Below are 24,010 nucleotides of genomic sequence, written 5' to 3'. Positions count from 1 at the left end.
GCAAAAGTACAGGGAGCTTTTTATTTTCTACCAGTCACGCCTGAATGTAAATATTGATAGAAGTCACGAGGAATCTTGAGGTAGAAACAAAAGCACACTCTATGGCCAGAGTACCCCCGAAGGCACCCATTGTGCCCAAGAGAAAATACCCCATCTTTGTTAGCCATGGCTAGGCTGGTGGTCGCTTTTTCACGTGTTCAATATGGTTCCACTGTGTAGATCCCCTCCTCCCTTTCATCAAAACGTGGGGGTGTTGTAAAGCTAAGGGGTCACATGGCTTTCCTATGCCCCTATTTGTGTATATGAGAATAGGTGAGCATCTTTGGTCACCAAATGCATATATCCCAGGACTGGGACTCAATCAGCCTGAAACCAGCTCTGACTGTAAAATGCAGATGCCAGTCTGCAATAGCATCGATTCATATCTAGGTTCGTGGGATTCATACTGCTACTATTTGCAGGGTCACCAGGCACTCTGATAGAGGCCTTTCCAGAATGTTGAGGGTTGGTCTGCCATTATCTGACCGACCTTTCTGTGGTGTGTAATAGAGTGCGTTGTTCACTCACTGCCACCCGAGAGTGATAAAAGCAGACTCTGCCCTAGCCACTACCCCCTTGCCTACTGCTGGAGCAGTGCACCAGCATTCCTGAACATCTGCTGCTCAAGGAAGGACCGAAGCCCTGCACCAGCATTCATGGACACTCCACCGAATGAGACAAAGCTCTGCCTCTTAAGAAGACCAAAAGAAGCTTACTACAGCATTCCTTCCCCCTGATCAGGTACGAACAACTGGATCACAGCTCTTGCTGAGAGCCTCATGTCACTGAAGCCCTGAACAGAGATTGTTCATCACAGTACATTAGGCAAGCTTCACACTACAGTTCTTCAGGCTTGGACACTGTGCGAGATCTAATGAAAAATTAGACCATCCAGACCAGAGATGACTTTTTCAGTTTGTAATCCTGAACTATTTATTTTTGTGACAACCTATATGTCAAATTACACAATAACAAAATATATTTATATAAAATATGGCTCTTTGAACTTAGAAAACAAACACATCCCTCCAGGCAAACTTCATTCACAACTTCTTCATACATTCATCACATTCACAAAAAATAGAAAACAATGATATTTTGTTCATATCACAATAGAGAGCATTTCTTCGTTTCACACTCGATTAATTTACAATGTGTCCATCTGTCAACATTAAGAGGATAGAAAAACTGTTTGTCGACATGTTTCGGTTGAGTTCTTGAAGTGGGCAATAACTTCCCTTTGTGTATTATGTTCAACCTTCTTCAGGACAAGAGACGATCGCCAATTCCGCGTGGTCTCATAGACGAGTGGGGGTGTGTGTAAGGCAAAGAGGCCTAGGTCTAAAGAATAAAGAATAAGAAAAATAAGAATGTCATCTCTGTTTCATAAAAACCCATTTCTTGAGTAACAGCTAACTACTAAGGCTGTGTGTGGACCGGCTCACCTCCTCTGATTTTTTCAGTGGCTGGCGTGTCGGTTCAATGGAGTAAATCCCGGCGTGAGAGGTCTCTTTTAATGAGTTCCACGTCGTGCATCCTACAGAATGAAGGGCATATACTCTCGTAAGTTTTATGAGAGAAGTCTAACATACTGTCAAACAGAACATTAATGAATCGGTACTCACTCAGTTGAGGGGCTCACAGAATAGTCAATTCATCCGAGCTGGGGGTTCGATAAGACTGCAGGGAAAGGAACAAAGTGTAAGGGCTTGCGGATAGTGCACCCTTGTGTCGCATGACTATTATCACAATATAAAACTTGCTTTAAAAATTCTATTGGGTGTCTGCTCTACGGATTAGAAACATTGTGTGAGGACCCACACTCGGGAGCCCCGAGCCTGTATATCTAGACGTCCCTGCGGAGAACTCTCAACTACTCATGGTGAATGAAACAAAATGGAGCTTACTTCTAGGTTCTCTGGAGTGAATCCCTTGGGAGAGTGTGCACGTTGCTGGTCAATCGCAAGTCACTGGAGTCACGAAACTGAAACAACAATACATGGTCTCAGCATATAGACGGAGGAGCACGAACTGGCATAGGCTATGTCTACTGCTATCTACTTACTCGGTGTGACCTCAGCTCTATCCGTCGGTGTATGCATCTGTTGACGCTCCTTTGCCACTGATCGCGGCGATCCGGCGTACGTTCCGAATAGCGCCAATGAACGCGCAGTCGCTTTGAATTCTGGATAATATGCGGCTGCTCGGCATTCTGGACATAGTAGTTCCCGAACACAGGCGGAACCAAAAACTATCTCCACATGAATACAGCGTCTAGTTACCTAACAGTGGTTGGTGTGCCTATGCTAGGTGTGTGCTGAGGGGTATGTCAAAGGCCACATGTGTTATTTCATTTAACTCATGGAACCTCTCTTCCCATGTCGCAGGATTATGAAGAAAAGTTACTGGCGAATGTGAGAGTACCCCATAGTATCAAGTACTATTCAGGGCATTCCATTCCACCGAAATGTTTAATCCATGGCGGACCGTATCTAAAGAATAGATCCATTTCTGTTCCAGGCGGTGTAGGGCACTGGCCATATCCCCACCTCTTGATGTAGGGCATATGGTTTGTAATACAAACCACTTGATGTCTGTATCCTTGTGATGAAGTCTGTCGAAGTGATCCACCAGAGGTTTGTCGGCTGTATGGTTCCTGATACACGAGCGGTGTTCCCCAATACATATTTTGACCTCTCGTGTGGTTTTTCCAACGTATAATAGATTGCACGGACATGAGATGATATAGATTGCGTTTTTTGTGTGGCAGTTGGTGTGATTCTTCATCGTCCATGTATTAGTCCCGTATTTGAAAATATGTTTGGTCTCAGTAAGGGGACATACGCTGCAGTTCCCGCATTTGTAGTGACCAATAATGGGAGGAAGTCCCCATTGATTCAGAATTGAGTTTTCTTTGGGTTTCTCGTAATACGTGTGCACCAGCTTTTGTCGCAAGTTGCAATTTCGTTTGAATGCGAACATGGGTTTCTTAGATAATGTACCCGGGTTCTTGATTAAATCCCAGTTCTTATTAATGATCTTCTTGATGGTATTGCTAATAGGGTTCGACAGACTTCATCACAAGGATACAGACATCAATTGGTTTGTATTACAAACCATATGCCCTACATCAAGAGGTGGGGATATGGCCAGTGCCCTACACCGCCTGGAACAGAAATGGATCTATTCTTTAGATACGGTCCGCCATGGATTAAACATTTCGGTGGAATGGAATGCCCTGAATAGTACTTGATACTATGGGGTACTCTCACATTCGCCAGTAACTTTTCTTCATAATCCTGCGACATGGGAAGAGAGGTTCCATGAGTTAAATGAAATAACAACACATGTGGCCTTTGACATACCCCTCAGCACACACCTAGCATAGGCACACCAACCACTGTTAGGTAACTAGACGCTGTATTCATGTGGAGATAGTTTTTGGTTCCGCCTGTGTTCGGGAACTACTATGTCCAGAATGCCGAGCAGCCGCATATTATCCAGAATTCAAAGCGACTGCGCGTTCATTGGCGCTATTCGGAACGTACGCCGGATCGCCGCGATCAGTGGCAAAGGAGCGTCAACAGATGCATACACCGACGGATAGAGCTGAGGTCACACCGAGTAAGTAGATAGCAGTAGACATAGCCTATGCCAGTTCGTGCTCCTCCGTCTATATGCTGAGACCATGTATTGTTGTTTCAGTTTCGTGACTCCAGTGACTTGCGATTGACCAGCAACGTGCACACTCTCCCAAGGGATTCACTCCAGAGAACCTAGAAGTAAGCTCCATTTTGTTTCATTCACCTTGAGTAGTTGAGAGTTCTCCGCAGGGACGTCTAGATATACAGGCTCGGGGCTCCCGAGTGTGGGTCCTCACACAATGTTTCTAATCCGTAGAGCAGACACCCAATAGAATTTTTAAAGCAAGTTTTATATTGTGATAATAGTCATGCGACACAAGGGTGCACTATCCGCAAGCCCTTACACTTTGTTCCTTTCCCTGCAGTCTTATCGAACCCCCAGCTCGGATGAATTGACTATTCTGTGAGCCCCTCAACTGAGTGAGTACCGATTCATTAATGTTCTGTTTGACAGTATGTTAGACTTCTCTCATAAAACTTACGAGAGTATATGCCCTTCATTCTGTAGGATGCACGACGTGGAACTCATTAAAAGAGACCTCTCACGCCGGGATTTACTCCATTGAACCGACACGCCAGCCACTGAAAAAATCAGAGGAGGTGAGCCGGTCCACACACAGCCTTAGTAGTTAGCTGTTACTCAAGAAATGGGTTTTTATGAAACAGAGATGACATTCTTATTTTTCTTATTCTTTATTCTTTAGACCTAGGCCTCTTTGCCTTACACACACCCCCACTCGTCTATGAGACCACGCGGAATTGGCGATCGTCTCTTGTCCTGAAGAAGGTTGAACATAATACACAAAGGGAAGTTATTGCCCACTTCAAGAACTCAACCGAAACATGTCGACAAACAGTTTTTCTATCCTCTGAATGTTGACAGATGGACACATTGTAAATTAATCGAGTGTGAAACGAAGAAATGCTCTCTATTGTGATATGAACAAAATATCATTGTTTTCTATTTTTTGTGAATGTGATGAATGTATGAAGAAGTTGTGAATGAAGTTTGCCTGGAGGGATGTGTTTGTTTTCTAAGTTCAAAGAGCCATATTTTATATAAATATATTTTGTTATTGTGTAATTTGACATATAGGTTGTCACAAAAATAAATAGTTCAGGATTACAAACTGAAAAAGTCATCTCTGGTCTGGATGGTCTAATTTTTCATTAGCTTCATCGTTTTGCCTGATAGACCACAGACTTAAAAACAGGCGTCCCTTATATATTTGCACTGTGCGAGATCTACAACAATCATCCTGCTCAATGGTCTTGGTATCTCACACTGGTATGTCATTGCCGGAAGATAAGGTAGTCACCAAATAACATGGCCCAGCAACAAACACTGGTAACCATTTCTGCAATCTTGCTTTTTCGGTTCTAGGCCTTTTCTCTCCAGACTCTCCATGGTTGCTGGAAAGGCTTTTAATCAGTTATGTCTTCACCCTTGGACTTCCTCATCCACCAGAACTCCAGAAACTGTTCCTTGCAACACATTCACAGAAGGCAACTCTTTCTCACCAAAGAATGTTCCCAATCCCCATACCTCGTCTTGGTCTCTCCTTAACCTTTTTTTTTGTTTGCCTAGATAGGAAAAGTATGTTGCTTACCTGCTACTGCATTTTCTTTTCTAGGAATGACTTACTGAGCGGTGAAACAGTTTCACTTTCCTGATATACTGTGGCATGTTTTTCCAAAGTTTTGTTTTTGTGTAGCAAATTGCCCCATTGCCTTATTTTATGTAACTGCATGTTATTAATGAAAAGAGTATACAGTACCCTTAACTACCCACTTCTTCCTGAGAGTTAGGCATAGGGGCCTGCATAATCCTCTGTATAACCCCTCCGGGTTGCATCATCGTTTAAAAAGGGGGGGCATCCCTGGTCCACAGAATCCAGTGGGGTGAATTAAAAAAAAAAGGGACAGAATGTAACTTTGTAACTCTACTCTGTAAAGCACTAGAATACCATATTACAACACCATATTGTAGTGCTTGGGTTTTCAGGGGTAGATAACATACCCAGAGGACACAGCCCATAACCCAGCTCCTGTACTTACAAACAGGCAGCGCCACTTAAACAAAAAGAGAGTGTTATTCTATGCTCGAAGGTAACGCAACACTACACCCTTAACTGAAAATAGTATCAACAGGGATAAGCACAGACGGGGACAGGACTGCATTAGGGACGTCTATCATTACTCTTTAACAACTGACACTTTTTGTTTTAAACTATCGGAGACTGAATTTGGAGGCAATTACCTTTTGATTACCCAATGAGTATTACCATATGAAATAATGTATGTGTTGAGGAGACCTTTAAATATTGTTCATGTTATCCAGTTACAGGGTGCTGGTTGGTTCCCGCACGACAGGTCTTGTCCCGCATCATGATATCAGCTAGAACATTTGGGCTGTTAGTTCTTGTACATGGTAACTGATTAAGGCACAAGATGGTGCTGGTCGGCTACCTGTGCAGTGGTTTTCATGTATGCAACTTACTTCAATAAACAAAGCGTATATACCTCCAGCAGAAACAGTAAACTACAACAACCTTATTGGGGTCTAACTGTAAATGGATTTTCTTTTGTTGTTTTTACCTCAAATGCGAGACACCGTTCTTTGTCACATGCACCTCAAAAGTTGGCACCTGACCCTTGAAATGTAGATTTTCTGTGAAGTACCCAACAATTCACTTTTGTCCATGTCGTACACTACTATATTGTCATGGGGTGGCATCAGGTTCTTGATGACCCCATGGAGAACCTCCTTCCATAAATGTCTTAACACAAATTATCTTCCCGCCAGAATCTGCCTTCATATAAACCTCCAATGGTCAGGACCTGCTATCAGGCGGTCAGTCATCCTCATCACACCCTATAATCACGTTTATTTGTATTAAAAAAAAAATATTCAGAATTACTTTCCTCCGAGACAGAGATGCCTCATGCACCATCTTCTCCTCTTTGCTTGGGAGTGGGATGCCTTGCAAGTTACTACGGTAGTTTGCACAGGGCCCTCAATACAATACACCCTCAAATCTCAGAAAAGGATAGGCACTTTTAGACCACTACAGGGGTGATACGGCACAGTATGAAAGCTCAATAATTCAACAGATGACCATCGCACAGGCTGACCCAACACCAATCACATACCCCTTGTTCTTCACCCTTACCAAAAACCCATCACACCTTCCAGTGTCACCATGCACATTCATGTTTCCAGAGACACTTGTAGATGAGGAGTGTCCAACAGCATATGCTGATTCATCAAACACATTGTCCATGGCAGAGGCAAGATCATGATCCCTGGAGCATTTCCAAGCCTTCCTGTACACTCTGGCGTGCTTTCAGCAGCTCCGGACAGTGCACAATGGCCCGATATGTGCATTTACAGGCAGAGTGTCTGCAGGAAGGGCACACTGCCCCGCATCTCACTCCATATCCCTGAACATGACAGGGTCACCTAGCCTAGAGTATATTGTGAAAGGCACACATAAATTTCACCTGGCTGGAAGTCCACACCATGAGCAACTTATCTTGCACCATCTCATCATGCTCCACTGGAGCACATGTGATGTGCCATTATAAAACTTTGTCCAGTCAATGTAGCATAACAACTGCATCGCAACACCCAGTGTCTGGCTGACCATGGAACAGGCTGTTAGGTTACCAATTGAGCTTCCTTGGTGATGTGATGCATAGGGTGTGAAGGAGAGAGACTCCAGCGACACTTCTGGTTTTACATTGCGTGCAGTCTTCAAGACAGACAAAGTATTCTATTTTTCCACTTTTACAGTGATTGTAACTGGGTGGTCATCCTCACAATGGTTATTACGACATAATTTCCTCTGGAATACTGGCAAACTCTGAATAATCCTCAACATGGCAAAATTCTCCCTAATAACTTTGGAAAGAACCAGAAACAGGGAAAAAGAAGATTACAGAACATGTTAACGTAAACAAGGATATTTAAACTGGGGGAGGGCAGATGACAGCTTCAGCTCCAGCTTTCACGAGAAAAACAAACGGGGAATTTAAAGGACAAAGGCGTTAAACATACAAACATGATGGAATAGTTCAGAAGGGAAAGGAGCTTAAAGATCTAGACTTCAACACTTGTTTTACATGTTGACCCTATCATCTACGGAAAAGGCATTCTCCTCTTTCAAAATAAAGTTTAAAAGTTTCAATTCGCACCTTTGCCACGATTTTGATCTAGCGGGAGTAGTTCAGTTATAACGTATTCAAGACCACATGCGTTTCTGTGCCGTCTTTCACGCGATGTGCCATTTTGGAAAACAATGCATCACTTAACCCAAGTCTCACTATTCTGCAACGTGCAGTTTCCTGTCCATCTCTCTTCTTGAAGGAGGGAACGATGGTAGGGTGAGGGTCGGACGGGGGAGGGGGGCTAGGAGCGTTGGTGCCTTTCATGCAGCCGATCACCTTAAAGCTACATTCTATGGCCTCCGGTCTCATGGAATCACTCAATGAAAAGCCCTCGTACTTCTCCTGAACATAAATCAACACTTCGCTGACCCCAATTACAAGGATGGGCTTTAACAATTGTTTTGTGGTTCGCCTGCTACCTCTCCAAGGGACCCCAGCACCACCCAGTAAATCTGGAGCTCCACATTGCTCAAACCCGTCACCAAACATCTACATGGCACCTCAGGGGTGGGGAGGCACTTCTCAGTCACCCAGATACACCAATAAACAGATAACACATCTTTACCTAAAGTTCAATAGCATCAACGATATCCATACACTGAGGCACTGCCCATCTCTCATCTAGGCCTGGATGCCAAGTAAATATCTGAAGATCAATTATAAAAACACCAAATAAATTCTCCTGGAAAAGCCCCACCAGGCATGCCCAAGTTTCAGATTTGCCGACAGGAAGCCCAGGAAGTGTCACCTCAAATCTCAGTCAGTGGAAAACCTCCGCTCTACAAGGGATTGACACCTCTCATTCAAAACACTTATCACCAAGACGACACAAGTAGCATGGTACCGGCTTGCTCTTGGCCGCAAAGTCCATCCCTTCCTAGAGTTTCAGAAGAGTAGCCCAAACCCATGTCATCTGCCACCTGGTCAGTGGCAACGGCCTACTTGCAGGAGCCCCCTATCCCACTTTGGCCCCTAATAAAAGCAGTCTAGCATGCTGCAGCACGCTTCATCACAGAACTAAGAAAAGTCGAAAACATAACCCCCCCCATCCTCAAGGGGCTGGACACCTTGAAGCATGCACCATATTCAAAACCACCTACATCACCAGCGAAGAATTCAAAACCAAAACACCAATCTACTTGGCCGAGAAACTCATCTCCGCAGGCCAGCGCACCACGAGAAGTCACACTGCTAGGCTGAGAACCAAGAACCGCAAGAGGGGGAGAAAAAATAAAATTAAAATAAAGGCCTTTTCCTGCTAGGCACCCTGTGTCTAATACGTTACCAACGCAGATCCGACCCGCCAGATTCTACGCTTCAAGAACGACCTGAAAACTCTGCAATTCAAATAACAGCTCACTGATCACTCCCCTGCTCCAAACAGCCATCTGATCTTCTCTGCAATCACTACTTGCACCCCTTTGCTCCAGACATCCAAGGTGCAAAATTTCACACAGCAGCGTACCACAATTGAAAAACGGTTTCGTCTTTGTGAGATGTCAGATTGTACAGTGTTTTAGCGAGTTATGCACTAACTGAAAAGTGGCTTTGATGACGTTGGCTAGAAACTCCTTACTTGCAAGTAGAACAGGGGAGCAAAACGGACGAAATAATCCAGATTCAATCAGATGTCACCAAACTAACAAATGAGCTGAAGGAATTTTGTAGAAGATCTTGAAAGTTATTCCAGCTGCAACAGAGTGGTGGACCTCCGCAAGTCAATGCAATCTGGGGAAAGAAGAAACCATTCATTGAAAGGTTTCTGATCTGCTCAACCAAAACGTTCTCTTTTCTCCCTAATGAAGCCTACTCCCCACTCTCGAGGAACCTTCAGTCAGTCAGGCTTCAACTACAACTATCGGAAAAGTGATGCCATCCTCAAGAGCTGCAAGGTCTAAAGTTGTACTGCACTATGAGAGCGCTAGATTATTGATTTAACCTCTGTAGTGAAGGCTTTGCTTCACCTTGAGAAAACTCCCTGTGCAGCATAAAACATGCCTTATGCTAAAATAGCACATCTCACTTCACAGACCAGTCTAATGACTTGGGTGGGTTTCATAAAATCAGTTTTAAGGTTGCAGAAGTAAGGCTCGGACACAATTTTTGTATGTTTTTGTATTTAGACTTATTAAAAGTGGGTTGGAAAAATGCCTCTATTCCTAGTGCCAAGAGGCGTTTCCTTACCTTAAAGGCAACTAGAGAAATTGTCAGGCAGTCCGAAACTATAAAGTCCATCACGGGTACGTCCGAAAAAACAACTTGTGTCCAACACCAAGACAACTGTGCAGGGATATCTCTTCTCAAAATTGTTCCTTGTGTTTTCAACCAACAGAAAGGTTCCCAGGTGGTATAAAGTGATGCGCACAATGTTAAAAGAAAATACTCCAATGCTAGGGCTGTGCTCCTTTTCCCTAGACATCTTAGCTTAGGTCTCTGGATAATTCATTAGAACTGTTTAGCTTCACAGTTCTTGTATGCTGCCAGCTTAGTCTAATAAACGGGGACGCCTGTTTAAGGCCCTGCTCTACCCAGATAGGTGAACATTCATAATACAAAATGAGCAAGGTTATGAAACCCAACAAACACTTACTCCTACTGTCAATTACCAAATGGTGGCAATGACTGCTGTTGGCACAGTCCACTACCAAGCCTAGTACTTTCGTCAGCTCCAGGGTTCTTGACCCTCTTATTCTCAACCTCTTATGTGGGTGCGAGTCCCAGGCGCACAATGATTTACACGGCTTGGTCCTCTCTCCTGCCAAGCAAGCGTTTGCTTATGGGTGGACTCCATTCCTCTGACAGGGTCCCAGATCCTCTCTGCTTTAAACTGGTTTCTCATATGGGTGTGAGTGTTACGCTCACTTGGTCTCTGCAGAGGCGTTGGGGCACGGTTGCAGCCCTCCCTGAACTCGAATCACCCCTTTCAGGCCTCGCCCTCAGTAGAATAGCTGTGAGCTGTGGTACGTGGTGATACTGCTCCTGCGTGGAGATAAAAGTGCGCCAATCTGATTGTTGTACCTCTCGAACCCTTCACCACAAAGTACGGTTTCTGTGAGCATACGCCAGCCTATAAAGCTCAAATGTGAATTATGGAAGATAAGCTCTCCGTCCTGCTACTTCCGGCAGGGGCGCGTCGAATGGGATCTAGTTCCTTCACTGATCCCTGATAAGGATTAGTCCAGTCCAGCTGCGACTATGCTTCTCCTTATGATTTAAGTCTTTCTTGAGCTCTTGTGATGCTGTTCGTTCTGTTTAATGTCTTTATATGTTCGTCCTATTTATGCCCGCAATAATATCTCTTCCGTTTTCTTCCATTAGATGGAAATGCAGCCTCAATATAGCTGTGAGACGCGGCCGGATGGCAGATGGATGCTACCGCAATGTTCGACAGCAGTTAAGTGATGGTTTAAGGAAAGCGCGAAGTATGGTGAAGCGCAACCTTAAACTGACCGTTTATTCGATGTCTAACCTGGTCTTCTGTTTTTCGTTGCAGGCGCTGCCGTCGACAATGAAGTGCGTAGTGCTGCGGTGCCAAGATGAAGATTTCGGCATTCCGGAAAGTGTAAAGATGAATACTTGGTTCGCCAAAGAGATGTACAGGTAAGAACAGCTTCCCCCAGTTGGCAAGTATGGTGGCAGGAAGCAGGATCTTCAAAGGTAAGTCTGATCTCAGGCGACGGTGAGCGTTACGCTGCTTTCAAGTGCAGAATAACGTGAAGCATCGGTCTTGAGGATCGGGGCAGCTTATATAGCCAAGATCGTGGGCACGCCCATTAGGGCCGGATTACCAGCCACACCTAGAGAGGGAGCACGTGCGAAGGCAATCCATTACCAGCCACACCCAAGAATACACTTGGGACTGCTTAATGGATGGAATGTTGAAGGTTAATGCATCTGAAGTGCTATGTCCATAATAAAAGCTTTTTGGTGTTAAATGGATGTTCTGGTTTACTTTTGTTCATGAGCCTGGTGCCGAAGGCGCCAGGACAGTGTCCACCCAGTTCTCCTGTGCATGGGACCCCTGCATGCCTGTGCCCCTGACTTCATGACAGCGAGTCTGAGACTTGCACTTTTGCATTGTATCCACTTGGTTCACTCTCCTGCCAAGTATACAATTCTCTCTAATTTGCTTCAAGGTTCCAGGCCCTATATTTCATCAGGGTCCAAGACACTCTCTTGCGAGTTCCTGAGCTCACCCACTTACTCCCCCAGACCTCCAACAGCTCCTGGGAAACCCACATACCAGTTTACTTCCTTCTCAGAGGTACCAGTGGATCCCGAGAAGCGGTGTCCCTTCTGAAGGTTTACGGTAGCCTTTGGGCATCCAGCGGGGTCTGCAGAAGCTCTGCAGTCTGATGCCTTTTGCTAGCTGTGCGTTCGGTCTCTTACATGCTTTGCTGGTGGCTGGGAGGCAGAAGGGATTCACCCGCCAGCCACCAGAGTGCTCCCCTCTTGTTGGACCACACCCAGGTTCTCGCTTTCCTCCGACTCGCACTTCTCTTGCAGCTTGTGCCAGCTGCTTCACTGCACGGTTCCTGCTTTTCCTCTTAAGGGGGCGGCTCTCTACCTCTCACACGTCTCCTGCACTTCGGCTTGAACAGTCCTTCAAATTCCTGCATGGGATCGATGTAGTGCTTTGGGCCAATCACTGGCCTTTGAAAACTAGACCACTCGCTTTGTTTCTTGCAAGTGATCTTCAAACTCCCAGCCAACTTCTTCGTCACAGCACCAGCCTTAAAGCTGCAGGTGTGATATTTTGCACAACAGAATTGTCAGTGTTGTCGTGTAGGTTAGGTTGACGGACCCGACAACAATAGCTCTATCCCGGGAGTGGACAGGAGGTTTTAGATATGGAGAAGAGGTTGGATATGGTAAAGCGGTGCGATACCGCATTCACTGGCAATGGTCATCCCCATGTAGTGGGATTTCTTCCCCATGCGATCCTCCCTCAGTGCACCACCCGCAGTGAGTATTGTACTGAGGATGCATCACCCTGGACCCATGGGAAAGGTCTCACCCTAGGAGAGAAGGGACAACATCCTCAGATTTGTGTCACAGTGCAGAAGTAAACGCGCAACTTCTGCTCTGAACTCCTCAGTTGGAGACCAGGTACTGAACACACACCGATATACGCCCAAAATCCAGTTGAATAATTTTCATTCGTTTCCTGTAACTGAGCATCTATGAAATCAAATGAGATGCGTAGTTCACTTGGCTATCTGGGACCACTCTGATCTTATATTCGAGTCCTGTTTTGTTGTAGTGTATTGAATACACCCTTCTGTATTGCAATTGGAAGATATTTTTCTGCCACCATTTGTTTTTGCACAAGCTGGCGTGGGCGAGAGGTGCTCTGATTTTTTTTCTTATTATCGTTGGAGGTTTTACAAGTCTTCAATTGTATCCCCACAGGGCAGATATGCAAAATGTACTTTGCTGGCTGGAACAACTCAGATTTGTTTTTGTAATCTGTGTGCTGCGCTAAATATATGAAGTATGTGAGATTTTGATATATTATAAATCCAGACATCTTGCCCTAAGCAAACAGAAAATATGTTCTTTCCACAACAACAAAAAACGAATTGTTGGTGCTCACAGGTCCTTCTCCCTTCACTCCAGACCTTATGAGAGCCTTCAGTTTAAGCTTCAAAGCAAAGAAAAAAAATAGTAAACTAAAAACACGAAACGTAAAGTGGAGAAGCAAAGAGCTTGAATTGCAATGCGCCTCCACTAAATAGCAAAAACATGTACATGCAGTTAGACCACCAACTGGATAAGTTGCAAAGTGCCAAGGACAAGCATGGTCGTCCTTTTTTGCACGGACTTGCATAATAGCCTGGCACTTAAGTGGTGGCGTGTGTGCAAAAAACGAGATTCACCCAAACCCCTTGTCTACGGGGTTGGTGATAAACCTGGTAGGTTTCCACGCTAGAAGAATAGTTCGAGGGGTGTGGATTTAGAATCCTAGGGAAGGGGGGGTCAGAGGATTTTCAGATCTGCATCGGACCAAGTTTTTTCCAACACCAGCTACAAACGCTCAGTTTAGCTTACTTACCCTTGCCACTCTGACCCAGGACATACAAGAAATGTAGAACTTAAAGCTCTCCTAGGATCCATCCTATGGAGCATCTCCTCTTCCTTACCAGGATGTGGAGGAGGATAAAAGGCTAGAAGAATAACCTTCTGGCTCAAAAGAAAGTCCGACACCACCTTCGGAAGGACTGACGAACTATAATGACAACCCTGTCCTTATAAAACACAGTGAATCGTGGCTTAACTGAAAGTGCCTGCAACTCACTCAGCGAGCGGAAGTGACCGCAACTAAAAACACAGTTTTAAGGGTTAACAGCCTCAAAGGACAAGAATGTAAAGGCTCAAACGGAGCACCCGTAAGGAATTTCAGAACAAGGTTCAAATCCCAACCAGGCACCTGGAAAGGCGCTGGCGGAAACACATTAGTGAGTCCTTTGAGAAATTGAGAAATTAAAGTAATATTAAAATAAGAACACTCCTCAGACGAGCGCTTAAATATAGACAGCACCGCCAGTTAACCTTTAACAGAACCGACTTGCAGGCCCCTGTGGGCCAACGAAAGCAAAAAACACAACTACAGGAATGTCACATGAAAAAGGATCCACATTCTTAACCCTGCACCAGTCGCAGATCTTTCTGCAACGGTACAGGGACTTTGTTGCCGGCCATCAGGCTGAAAGCAACACCCCCCCCCCCCCATCACGTCTTCAGGGAGGTCCCAATCCTTTTACCTCAACCTTTCAGAAGCCAAGTGTGAAGGTTGAGGGATCTGACCTCTGGAATGAGAACCTGACCCCCCTCCTGTGACAGCAGGCCATCTCGGTAGGGAAGACGACGTGGAGGGCAGATTGACAGTCGAGAAGGTCCGGGTTCCACGTCCTCTGAGCCCAAGCTGGAGCAATGAGGATCATCCGGGAACCGAACCTCCGTAGCACTTGCGGGATGACGGGGACTGGAGGAAACGCGTACAACAGTGGGAAGGACCACTCCACCACAAACGTGTCTCCTTAGGCTCCTTTTGGAGGAAATTCCCGCAAGCAGAACTTTTCGCACTTCGTTGACACTGGAGGCGAAGCGATCCACCGGAGGGGTCCCCCAAAGGGCGAAGATCTCCAGGAGAATCTCCTGAGCCAGCTCCCACCCGTGCGAGATCGCGCTCTGCCTGCTCAGAGCGTCCGCCGTCTTGTTTTCGTCGCCGGCCAGATGAACTGCCGAGATCGAAACTTCCTGCTGGATGGCACAGAACCAGGGCTGCATTGCCTTCGTGCACAGAGGAAGTGACCCTGCCCCCCTCTTTTGTTGAGGTAGTGCATGGCCACTGTGTTGTCCGTCAGAATCGGGGCAGTCCTTCCTCGCAAAGTCGGCAGAAAAGCCTTCAGGGCAAGCTGGATGGCCCACAGCTCCAACAGATTGATATGGAGTCTGGACTCCGACGGAGACCAACGACTGCTGACTGTCAACTCGTTGGCATGAGCTCCCCATCCCGCGGGGAATGCGTCTGTCACAATCGTAACCTCCGGCCAGGGTAGCCAAAACGGAGCCCCCTTCATCAGATTGCCTTTGACGGCCCAACACAGAAGGTCCTGAGCGACCGAGGACGGCACCTGAACGGGGTCCGACATCCTGCCGGAGGACTGCAACCACTGCATCTTGAGGGCCCACTACAGAGATCTCATCCGCAACCTGGCCTCCGGCACCAGAAGAATGCAGGATGCCATGAGGCCGAGCAACCTCAAGAACTCGAACGACGGGAGACTCTGGGCTAATGAAACTTGTGCACCATCTGCTGAATGTGATGAGCCCTCACCTGGGGAGGAAATCACTGCCCCAGGGATGCGTCAAGCACTGCTCCGATATACTGGAGCTGCTGGGTTGGCATCAAATGGGACTTCTTTAAGTGGAGGGAGAAGCCAAGCCTGTGAAGGGAGTGGCAGGTGACGGACAGATGATCCAGGACTTGCTCGGGAAAGCGTGCCCTGATCAACCAATCGTCCAGGTTGGGGTAGACGTGACTCCCGCCTTTCTTGAGATACGCTGCCACCACCACCATGAGCTCGGTGAATACCCTCAGGGAGGAGGTCAACTCCGAACAGCAGGACCCGAAACTGAAAGAGTGAGTCGCCAACCGCGAACCTCAGGTACTTCTTGTGCTTTGGATGGATCGGCACATGAAAATAAGCATCCTTGAGGTCGAGAGACACCAACCATTCCTGAAGTTGAAGGGCCTGGAGGACTTGAGAAAGAGTAACCATCTTGAACTTGTCCTTCCTGAGGAGTTTGTTAAAACCGCGCAAGTCCATGATGGGTCTCAATCCTGCCCCCCCCCCCGCTCCCACCCATCTTTCTTCGGAATCAAAAAATAAGGGGAATACCATCCCTTGTTCCTCTCTGCTACAGGCACCAGTTCTATGGCACCTTTCTCCAGCAGTGATTGAATTTCCTGCGCAAGGAGCGGATCCGGACTCTTGAAAGAGATTCCCTGGTGGATTGTCGCGAGGCCTCTGTCGGAAAGGAAGACAGTAGCCGTGGGTTTTGATCTCCAGAACCCACTCATCTGAAGTAATGGCACGCCACTCTACAAGATGCTGTGCCAGCCTTCCCCCAACCGGAGAAGCATGGGCCTCATGACTGAGCTGAAGCGGCTGCGGCAGTGCCTGAGGGTAAAGAGGCAACTGCCCGAGGGGCCTTGGCACCTCGAGTACCCTGTTTTCCACCTCTGGCACTCCTACGGTGGCCCCTTTGACTTGCAGCTCCTCTCGATTTACTTAAGGAAGAGTAATATCGAAAGAAACCTCCCCTCCATTGCTGTCCTCTAGGAAGAAAAGGCAGAGGTTGGCAAACCGCAGCGCTTAACGACTTTGCTGCAGCTTTGGAGGTCTGCAACCTCTCAAGGCTCTCGTCAGCCTTGCTGCCAAAAAGATGTTCACCATCAAAGGGCATGTACAAAGGGCCTGCACATCAGGAGCAAATCCTGACTTCCGCAACCACGCAAACCTGCATATTACGTTGCTCGCTGCCATGGACCGGCTGACACAATCTGCCATGTCCAAACCCGACTGAACGGCCTCACAAATGGCATCCTTGCCATCCTGTACAATAGCAAGAAAACCATCCCGTTCCTCCCCTTCGGGAATATGGTCAGCCGCCAAGGAAATGCAGTTCCAGAGTGTGCGTGAAACGTGACAAGACACACAAAGTTGGCTGCCTGTAAAGCCATACCCCCTGAAGAAAACACTTTCTTCGCCCAGCCATCAAAGCACTTGTCGTCCCCATCAGGAGGGATGGTAGGGTACAACACCTGCTTTGCTGGGGCCGTGGCAGCCTGCACCACCAAACTCTCCGGAGTGGGGTGCGTGGTCAAGTAGCAGGGATTACTACTGGCTGGATGGTATTTTCGCAGCAAAGACTTGCTCACTGCCGGGAGACTCTCAGGAGCAGTCCAAGCTGCAGCCATCCTTCTTTGCAAAGCCATATGGAATGGCAGTACCGGGTCAGTTGGAGGACCTTGGTCGAGGATGTCCATCAGGTCATCCTGCAGAAAATCCACAGGTGGCGCAGACCACCCCAAGTATTCCATGACCCTCGATATAAGGCGCCGGTTCGAGGACTCGGCATGGGTGCCAGGCTCAGACCAACAGAACTCCACCTCCGGAGAGGTATCCAGAACACTGGTGTCATGCAGTGACTGACGCAGGTCTTCAACCTGGCTGTGACCAGACAAAATCTCGTCGGGCACCTCCTCAGGCACCAAACCTTCCTCAGATCCCTCATCCCCCTCAGAAATAAAATCCAGAGTTCGGAAAGAGGGCAGAGAAAAAAGGGACAAAGGCATTCTTAGCCTTGGCCAGAGCCTTTCTGGGGGTTCCACCGTGCCACGGGGTACCTCCGACAAAGCAGCCTCGAAAGGCGTTGACGGAATCGGCGTCGAGCGAGGCGCCAACAACTTAGACGACACAGGCCTCGAGGGGGGGGCCGAGCGTGTCCTTCGACAGCCTGGGCGTCGACGACTTCCTCAGAGGCGCAGCCTAGAATGTCCCTCGACGACCTCGGCGCCGATGTCTTCCTCAAAGACTTCACAGGCTCACGCGGTCTCAAAGGCGTAGAGGACCGGGACCTGGAACGGGCATGTCTAGAGCGACCATCCTTGTCCGACCGGGACCTTGAAGGCGCCCGGTGGTCGCGACGACCACTCGAACCCGAAGGCGTACGAGCGTGGTCTCTAGCACGGTCACGGCCGGCATCCTTCGACGGCACGGACTGACGGAGCCCTGCGATTGAAAAATCCCCATCATCTCTTTTCGGAAGGAATCCCATTCCTCAGGAGTGGAATGCTTGTTGGGACAAGCAACGCGCCGACGGGCGAGTCCTCGGATGAGGACAGGGAAGGAGACCTGTGACGGCACTTCCGAAACCAATGGCGAAACCAACTCCTGGACCGAGACCCCCTCCCCCGACTCACGACGATGATGCAGAGTCTCCCCCCTCGAATCGTCCGTCGAAGGTCTAGTGGATCGCGACTTCCGGGGCTTGGCCACCTTACCCACCGACAGCTTCTTCTTACGCTCCTGCAAGGCCAACGATGTAAGCGACTGGCAGTTGGCACAGTCATCCGTATCGTGGTCCTCCCCGAGGCAAGCGTCATGCGTGTCCGTCAACAACATCTTGGACCCGCACACCCTTAAAATCCGACCGCAGGGTAGAAGAAGCTGAAGACATCATTTCAATACACAAACGAACAGGTCCAAAGAACAAAAAGAACAGGATTCGGTAGAACCGAGGCACGCCGAGACCTCCGAAGCAAACACGTTCACGGAAAAAACAGAACTGAGGCTATAGGCGTCGTGCGTCCTACTTATAACATCCAGTGATGTCGGCTCGACAGAGGCCCTCGAGGACAGCGTATCGACGCAGAAAGATTTTTCGAAGCAGCACAGCTGTGGTGATTACTGTCATAAATATGGAATGTCGGAGGACCCAAACCCCTCGAAAAAAATCTTACTTGGAAGTGATTTCATACAACCCTAAAACACTGTTTCGGAATAACTATTTCACGGCCGATTGCCACCTGGGACAAGATTGACAAGAGAATATTACCCCTCATCTATGACTGACAGGATTCCACTGATTTAGATGGTTCTCACGTGAACATCTTCCTCCATTTTTGAAAATCTGTCACCTGTCCCTTTAAGTCAAATAATGGCTGGTCAAACTGATTTGGGTGGTCAGGCAACCTACTGGTGCATTTCCCCTCTTCTCCATACCACCTGGGCAGGCTTTTGGTTTCTGGTCTACATAAATACTGCCTGAGCGCATAAGCCAGATATGCAGTGGCACTCTACTGAAAAAGGTAGTAGCAGTTCCTGTACAGTGAATGAAGACCTGTCACCAATATACCCTTCATAGGAATGACCATTGATAAAAGCGGTTACCATAGAACTGCAGGACAAAATCAATTAACAGGACATCCTGCACAACCAAGTCCGGCCACACCTAGACAAGAGTAGGGCATCATCAATGGTAATGCCTTACCCATTGATGATGCCCTAATCCTCTTTGAGCTGCGGGTCCCATCACAAAACACAGGGGAATTTGCATGCCAATTCGGGCTGCAAGGCGCCCTGCCCTGTTCCAGCCCTTGGAACGGGGTGCTAATGCCATAAGCAACCCGGACGACCAGAGCGGTACCCCATGATGTATATAAACACACACATTTTTTTCATTTATTGAACAGGACGCTGTGTGCATTCCATGAATGGAAATACTTATCCAAAACGGCTGCCAGGGTTGTAGAAGGCAGAGCCCCTCCTCTCTTACAATGGCAGCCAGAAAAGAGGAGGGAAGCTGCTGCGGCGGGTTCCACTACCGCAACCATCAAGTGGGACTGGGCAGGGGCTTGAGAACATTTTTAAAAAGCAGCCCGCGGCAGGGGGAGCAGACTGTGGGTTCCATGGAACGCAGGGGATTAGATTACCGTTTTTAGCCCACGTTTCATGGAACACCATTGCCTGCACCCCCTGCCCAGGGTGCTAATGAGAGACACAGAAATCGTACCTTTTACGAACGTTTATTGTGTATGGCAACTGGGTTTGGAAAAGTGAATCCCCAATGCCCCTGGACTAAAAATTAAAATGAAAAAAACTTTACAAAAAAATTACCTTGCAATAAGAGATCTTGTTTCTTTGTTTTCAGCATTGTAGTCAACGTCTAATCCTGGTAAGTTTCTCTGAAGACCATTCCTCCATCCAGTAAAAAGGGAGATTGGCCTCAACCTGGCATCATATCAATACTTCGGTTAGGGTCAGGCCACCAACTCTACTATTCATTAGCGGAGGAGCCTGCATCTACAACACCACTAACCCACCCCCATCTTGGCACACAGTGACAATATTGTTCTTATGGGCCAATAGTGCGTACTCTTGCCTTATAGGAAAATATTCTCTCCAATCACCCCCATGCTCCAAATTATTATTCTTCATCTATCACCACCCTTCGCATCTCAGGCTTATACGAGTACTGGTATTCCACGCTCCTCTATTCCTTCCGGTCCTTTCTTGCTCTCCTTCCTTTCTCCCCACTTTTTTTTTTAACCAGCTTTCACCTCGTTCCTGGTCTCCAACCTGCTCATTCTCCCCATCCCCTTGCTTCAGTTTCTCCTCACCACCTTCAGATGTGGTGTAAAGGTGGGACTTCATTATTTATAAAAAGCATGACCGAGCCAATTTGTACGATCACAATGCATTTCTTAGTGGCTCAATTCCCAGAAATTACTACTGCGTGGCACGCATAGCTAGTTGGGTAACAAGCTCTACTCCAACATTCCAAGAAAAAAGTGTTTCTATGCCGTTTTAAACCCAGTATAACAAGGATCTACACGATTACATCATAAAGAAAATTACTGGGCCACCCACATCGAGTTTTTACACATATCAAAAATAAATGCTCCTTGGAGGGGGTGGGGTTTGCACGCAAACCCCTTCCACCCTATCACAAACCCATCTATATTTTCAAAGAAATGTGCAGAGATCCGTCAAATTTATTTTTTCTTTTTAACAAAACAAATCAATTAAGCGTGCTACTCAGTTGATTGCATTCGATAGTGGGGGTTTGCCTATAACATTGACGTGTTTCGTAAACATATTTATTAGGGATTCTTCAGTACGGCTGTCGCAACCACTGAGTCATCTGTGCCTGAGCACAACGTGCTGCATGCTTTTTGTAATGTTTTATTCTGTCATTTCTACTAGTAATTGAATAGTCACCGAATGTTTACTAGCTGCATGCACTGCTCTTTTTATTTTCACGTGCCATCTCGTCATAATGACCGGCATATAACAAATCTACCACTTTGTTAGTATGACTCGCCATGAAGATTCCATGATTACGTAGGCCCGTTTAACAATTCTCATAGTGCGGAGTCTTGGATTAAAGGGGAGTCTTTCCCAAGTCATTCTGTTCTGTCAATTTCACTTGGCCATGTTTTTAATTGGAACCCAAGATCAAATCAATTGAAAGTCAGTGATGCAAGTGCAGGTTAGTGATTCGAACAGGCGAGGTGTATTATGGATCTTAAAGTGTGAACAGTGACAATTTTAATGTGGTATGAGTGCGCAAGTGGAAGAATGCAAGATGGTGAGAGATAAGTGTTAGGATCAGAGGATTGTGATTAGGGAAAGGCTCAGTGACTGAAGGTTATGTTCCTTTTTTACACTGTCATCGATGCCAGATTAGCCGAGTTCCAGCTTCTTGTTCATCTTGCGTGTCAATTTTGTTATGCCAATCAGGTTGAAGAGTTCACTGTTCCACTGAAGTGTCATGGTAGGCTAGTGAGGCTGCCTGTTCCCATGGAAGCTAACCATTTAGCTCACCCGAGAGCAATGCATCCCAATAGGTAAATCAAATTTGGCTGTGTCCCTGTAGTGATTTATAGCATGTTGGCGTCAAATCTTTATATTGCTAAGTCCACACAATGCCTGAACACTCATCTGTCAGTATTCCCACTTAACATCAAACAAACTACACATTTAAAATTACTGAATTCAATAGTAATGGTTGCATGCCAGCCCAGAAAATGCTTTTAAAGAATACCATTGACAGACAGCTTTCCAGTTTTTGTATTTTTTATTAGACTAAATCCAGCAGCGGAATCTTCACCAAAGAGATGACCAGGTGATTCAATCTTTCTGCAAATAAGAGGAAAATAAACGTAAGTTTGGATTCTGTGCAATTATTATAAAACGTATACCCAAACTGTAGCAGTGCTACACGGGCAGGAGGCCCTCCACACTAGAGGCACAGATCATGGCTATAAGATCCTATGCTTTCTTGTAGGTGTAGCAACAGGAAGGGAATTCGATGCACATGCCCGCTCAAATAGAAATGGGTCAAAGGTTTCACGCCCAAGCATCATAACCTCTTATGTGGTTTGGACTCCCAAGGAAATCAAATTCACCCCAACTCGCAAACTTACAATTAAAAACCTATTTTAAACAGGACTTTGCCAGTGAAGATTCTCTATTGGGCAAAATATTCAGTTACACTTTTTTTTAAACCCTTAAAAAACGGTCAAAGCTGATGCAAAGAAGCTTTACAAAAATGTTTGTAAAGAAACACAAGTCACAATAATACACTATGGCGGCATACCCGATTCCATTCTCCAGCTCACTGAAATGCAGCAGCAGAAATGCAGATAGGGTCAGGGAATAACAGAAAGAAAGAACAAAATTAGGCAATATCACTTATTTCAATAAAAACAGTTCTAAAACTTGTGATGATACAGTTGGACATCCAGTGAAATATATAACAAAACCCACAGCATACAAGCCAATAAATAGAAGAGAACAGAACAGCTGATTTCGAGTCTTGATATTTTTTGCTCCCTTACAAAACAAAATTAAATAAATAGGTCAATTTAAGAAGGAGTGCTATGGCCGGATTTTAAATTTAAAAATTGAAACCGAGAAGGTGGTCATCATCCACCATATCCCCAGCCCTTCTCCCTGGCCAAAACACACAACCCATCCATGTACCCATACAACTTCAGAACCATCCTTTAGAACGCCAAAAAAGGAGAACCCCACCACCCCCCAAAAAAATACATCTCGCAGGAAAATAAGCCAATTCAAACATTGTCACGTTCCACTCAAACATAAGTACCAGGGCTGCTTTCAAAAGCTGTAATTGGGATCTGGAGTGACGCGGCTGCTTGTATAGCTTGCCACAGTCTTCATTTACCCAAATGCAACTAAAAATCCCAGAGGGAAAAGCTTTGCAATCCAAGGCCTATCGTATCGCTCTGGAATACACTTTGCATCCATTTAAAGAACAAAGGAAATATCCCACTTTACGTTTAATACGGGGGTCTACAAACTTTGGCGTTCCAGATATCGGACTAGGGTGCCCATAACGCCTCACCACGGATTATGCAGGTGAGGGATTTTGGTAGTTTGAGACCAAAACATCCAGAGAACCAAATGTTACAGACCCACACCGTGGGCCAATACCTAGACCACCTTTTGTGCAGTAGATTTGCAACTGCGAAGAAATCATGGCTGCACACAAATAGGCCTGGTCTTTACAGAACTAAGCCACATCTGAAATCACTCACAGGAAATAACACGACTGGATTAAGCAACCGCTCCATAAAATAAACGCCCACCTCTTGTTGCAAACCTAAGATATCCAACTTCAAATAAGCCATTGTGCTTTCACAAACAGATAAAGGGCAGCATGTGTTTTAAACCAATCACAATACAACAAAGGACATATGCGAGAGAAATGCAAAATATGTTTGAGAGCAATGTGAATGGTTTATGGAGATGGTGCACACCTCAGGCAGGGAAATCAACTCCGGCATTGGATCAAATGCATGCAAAGCATTAAGTAAACATTCCCAAGTCATGTCCAAGTGAGTGCTTATGCTAAGAACGTACGCCTGGCACATTCATGCTGAACTCGGTACCTGCTAGCCACCTCATTTCTGACGAACAATTCCATGAAAGTAGTAAAAGAAGACAAAGGAAAATGTTAATACTCGACCACAAATAAAGGAGAAGGCCTATATCCCATGCAATCACGCAAGAAGCAGCTATCGCTAAAGCCTATTAAAAATGTGCTGCCAGGCAAGT

General features: G+C 46.4%; 1 protein-coding gene across 6 annotated transcripts in view; it reads right to left on the bottom strand.

Moving 5' to 3' along the window:
• RPS24 (ribosomal protein S24) overlaps positions 1 to 24,010 on the bottom strand; it is a 258,861-nt gene that overhangs the window by 52,235 nt on the left and 182,616 nt on the right. For 2 of the 6 annotated variants that reach the window (XM_069611008.1, XM_069611007.1), the window contains exon 5: positions 21,986 to 22,066. In XM_069611008.1, the coding sequence (XP_069467109.1) occupies positions 22,058 to 22,066 (9 nt within the window). In that variant the 3' untranslated portion in view covers positions 21,986 to 22,057. Of the gene's footprint in view, positions 1 to 21,985; positions 22,067 to 22,526; positions 22,548 to 23,815; positions 23,863 to 24,010 lie in introns of those variants that run through there. The other 4 variants (XR_011268664.1, XM_069611009.1, XM_069611010.1 and 1 more) reach the window with 4 other exon arrangements.

Source organism: Ambystoma mexicanum, chromosome 8, assembly GCF_040938575.1.
Source record: "Ambystoma mexicanum isolate Mex_15411 chromosome 8, UKY_AmexF1_1, whole genome shotgun sequence".
Classification (NCBI taxonomy): Eukaryota; Metazoa; Chordata; class Amphibia; order Caudata; family Ambystomatidae; genus Ambystoma; species Ambystoma mexicanum.
Note: the sequence above shows the minus strand (reverse complement) of the source record. Positions and strands in the feature narration are given on the sequence as shown.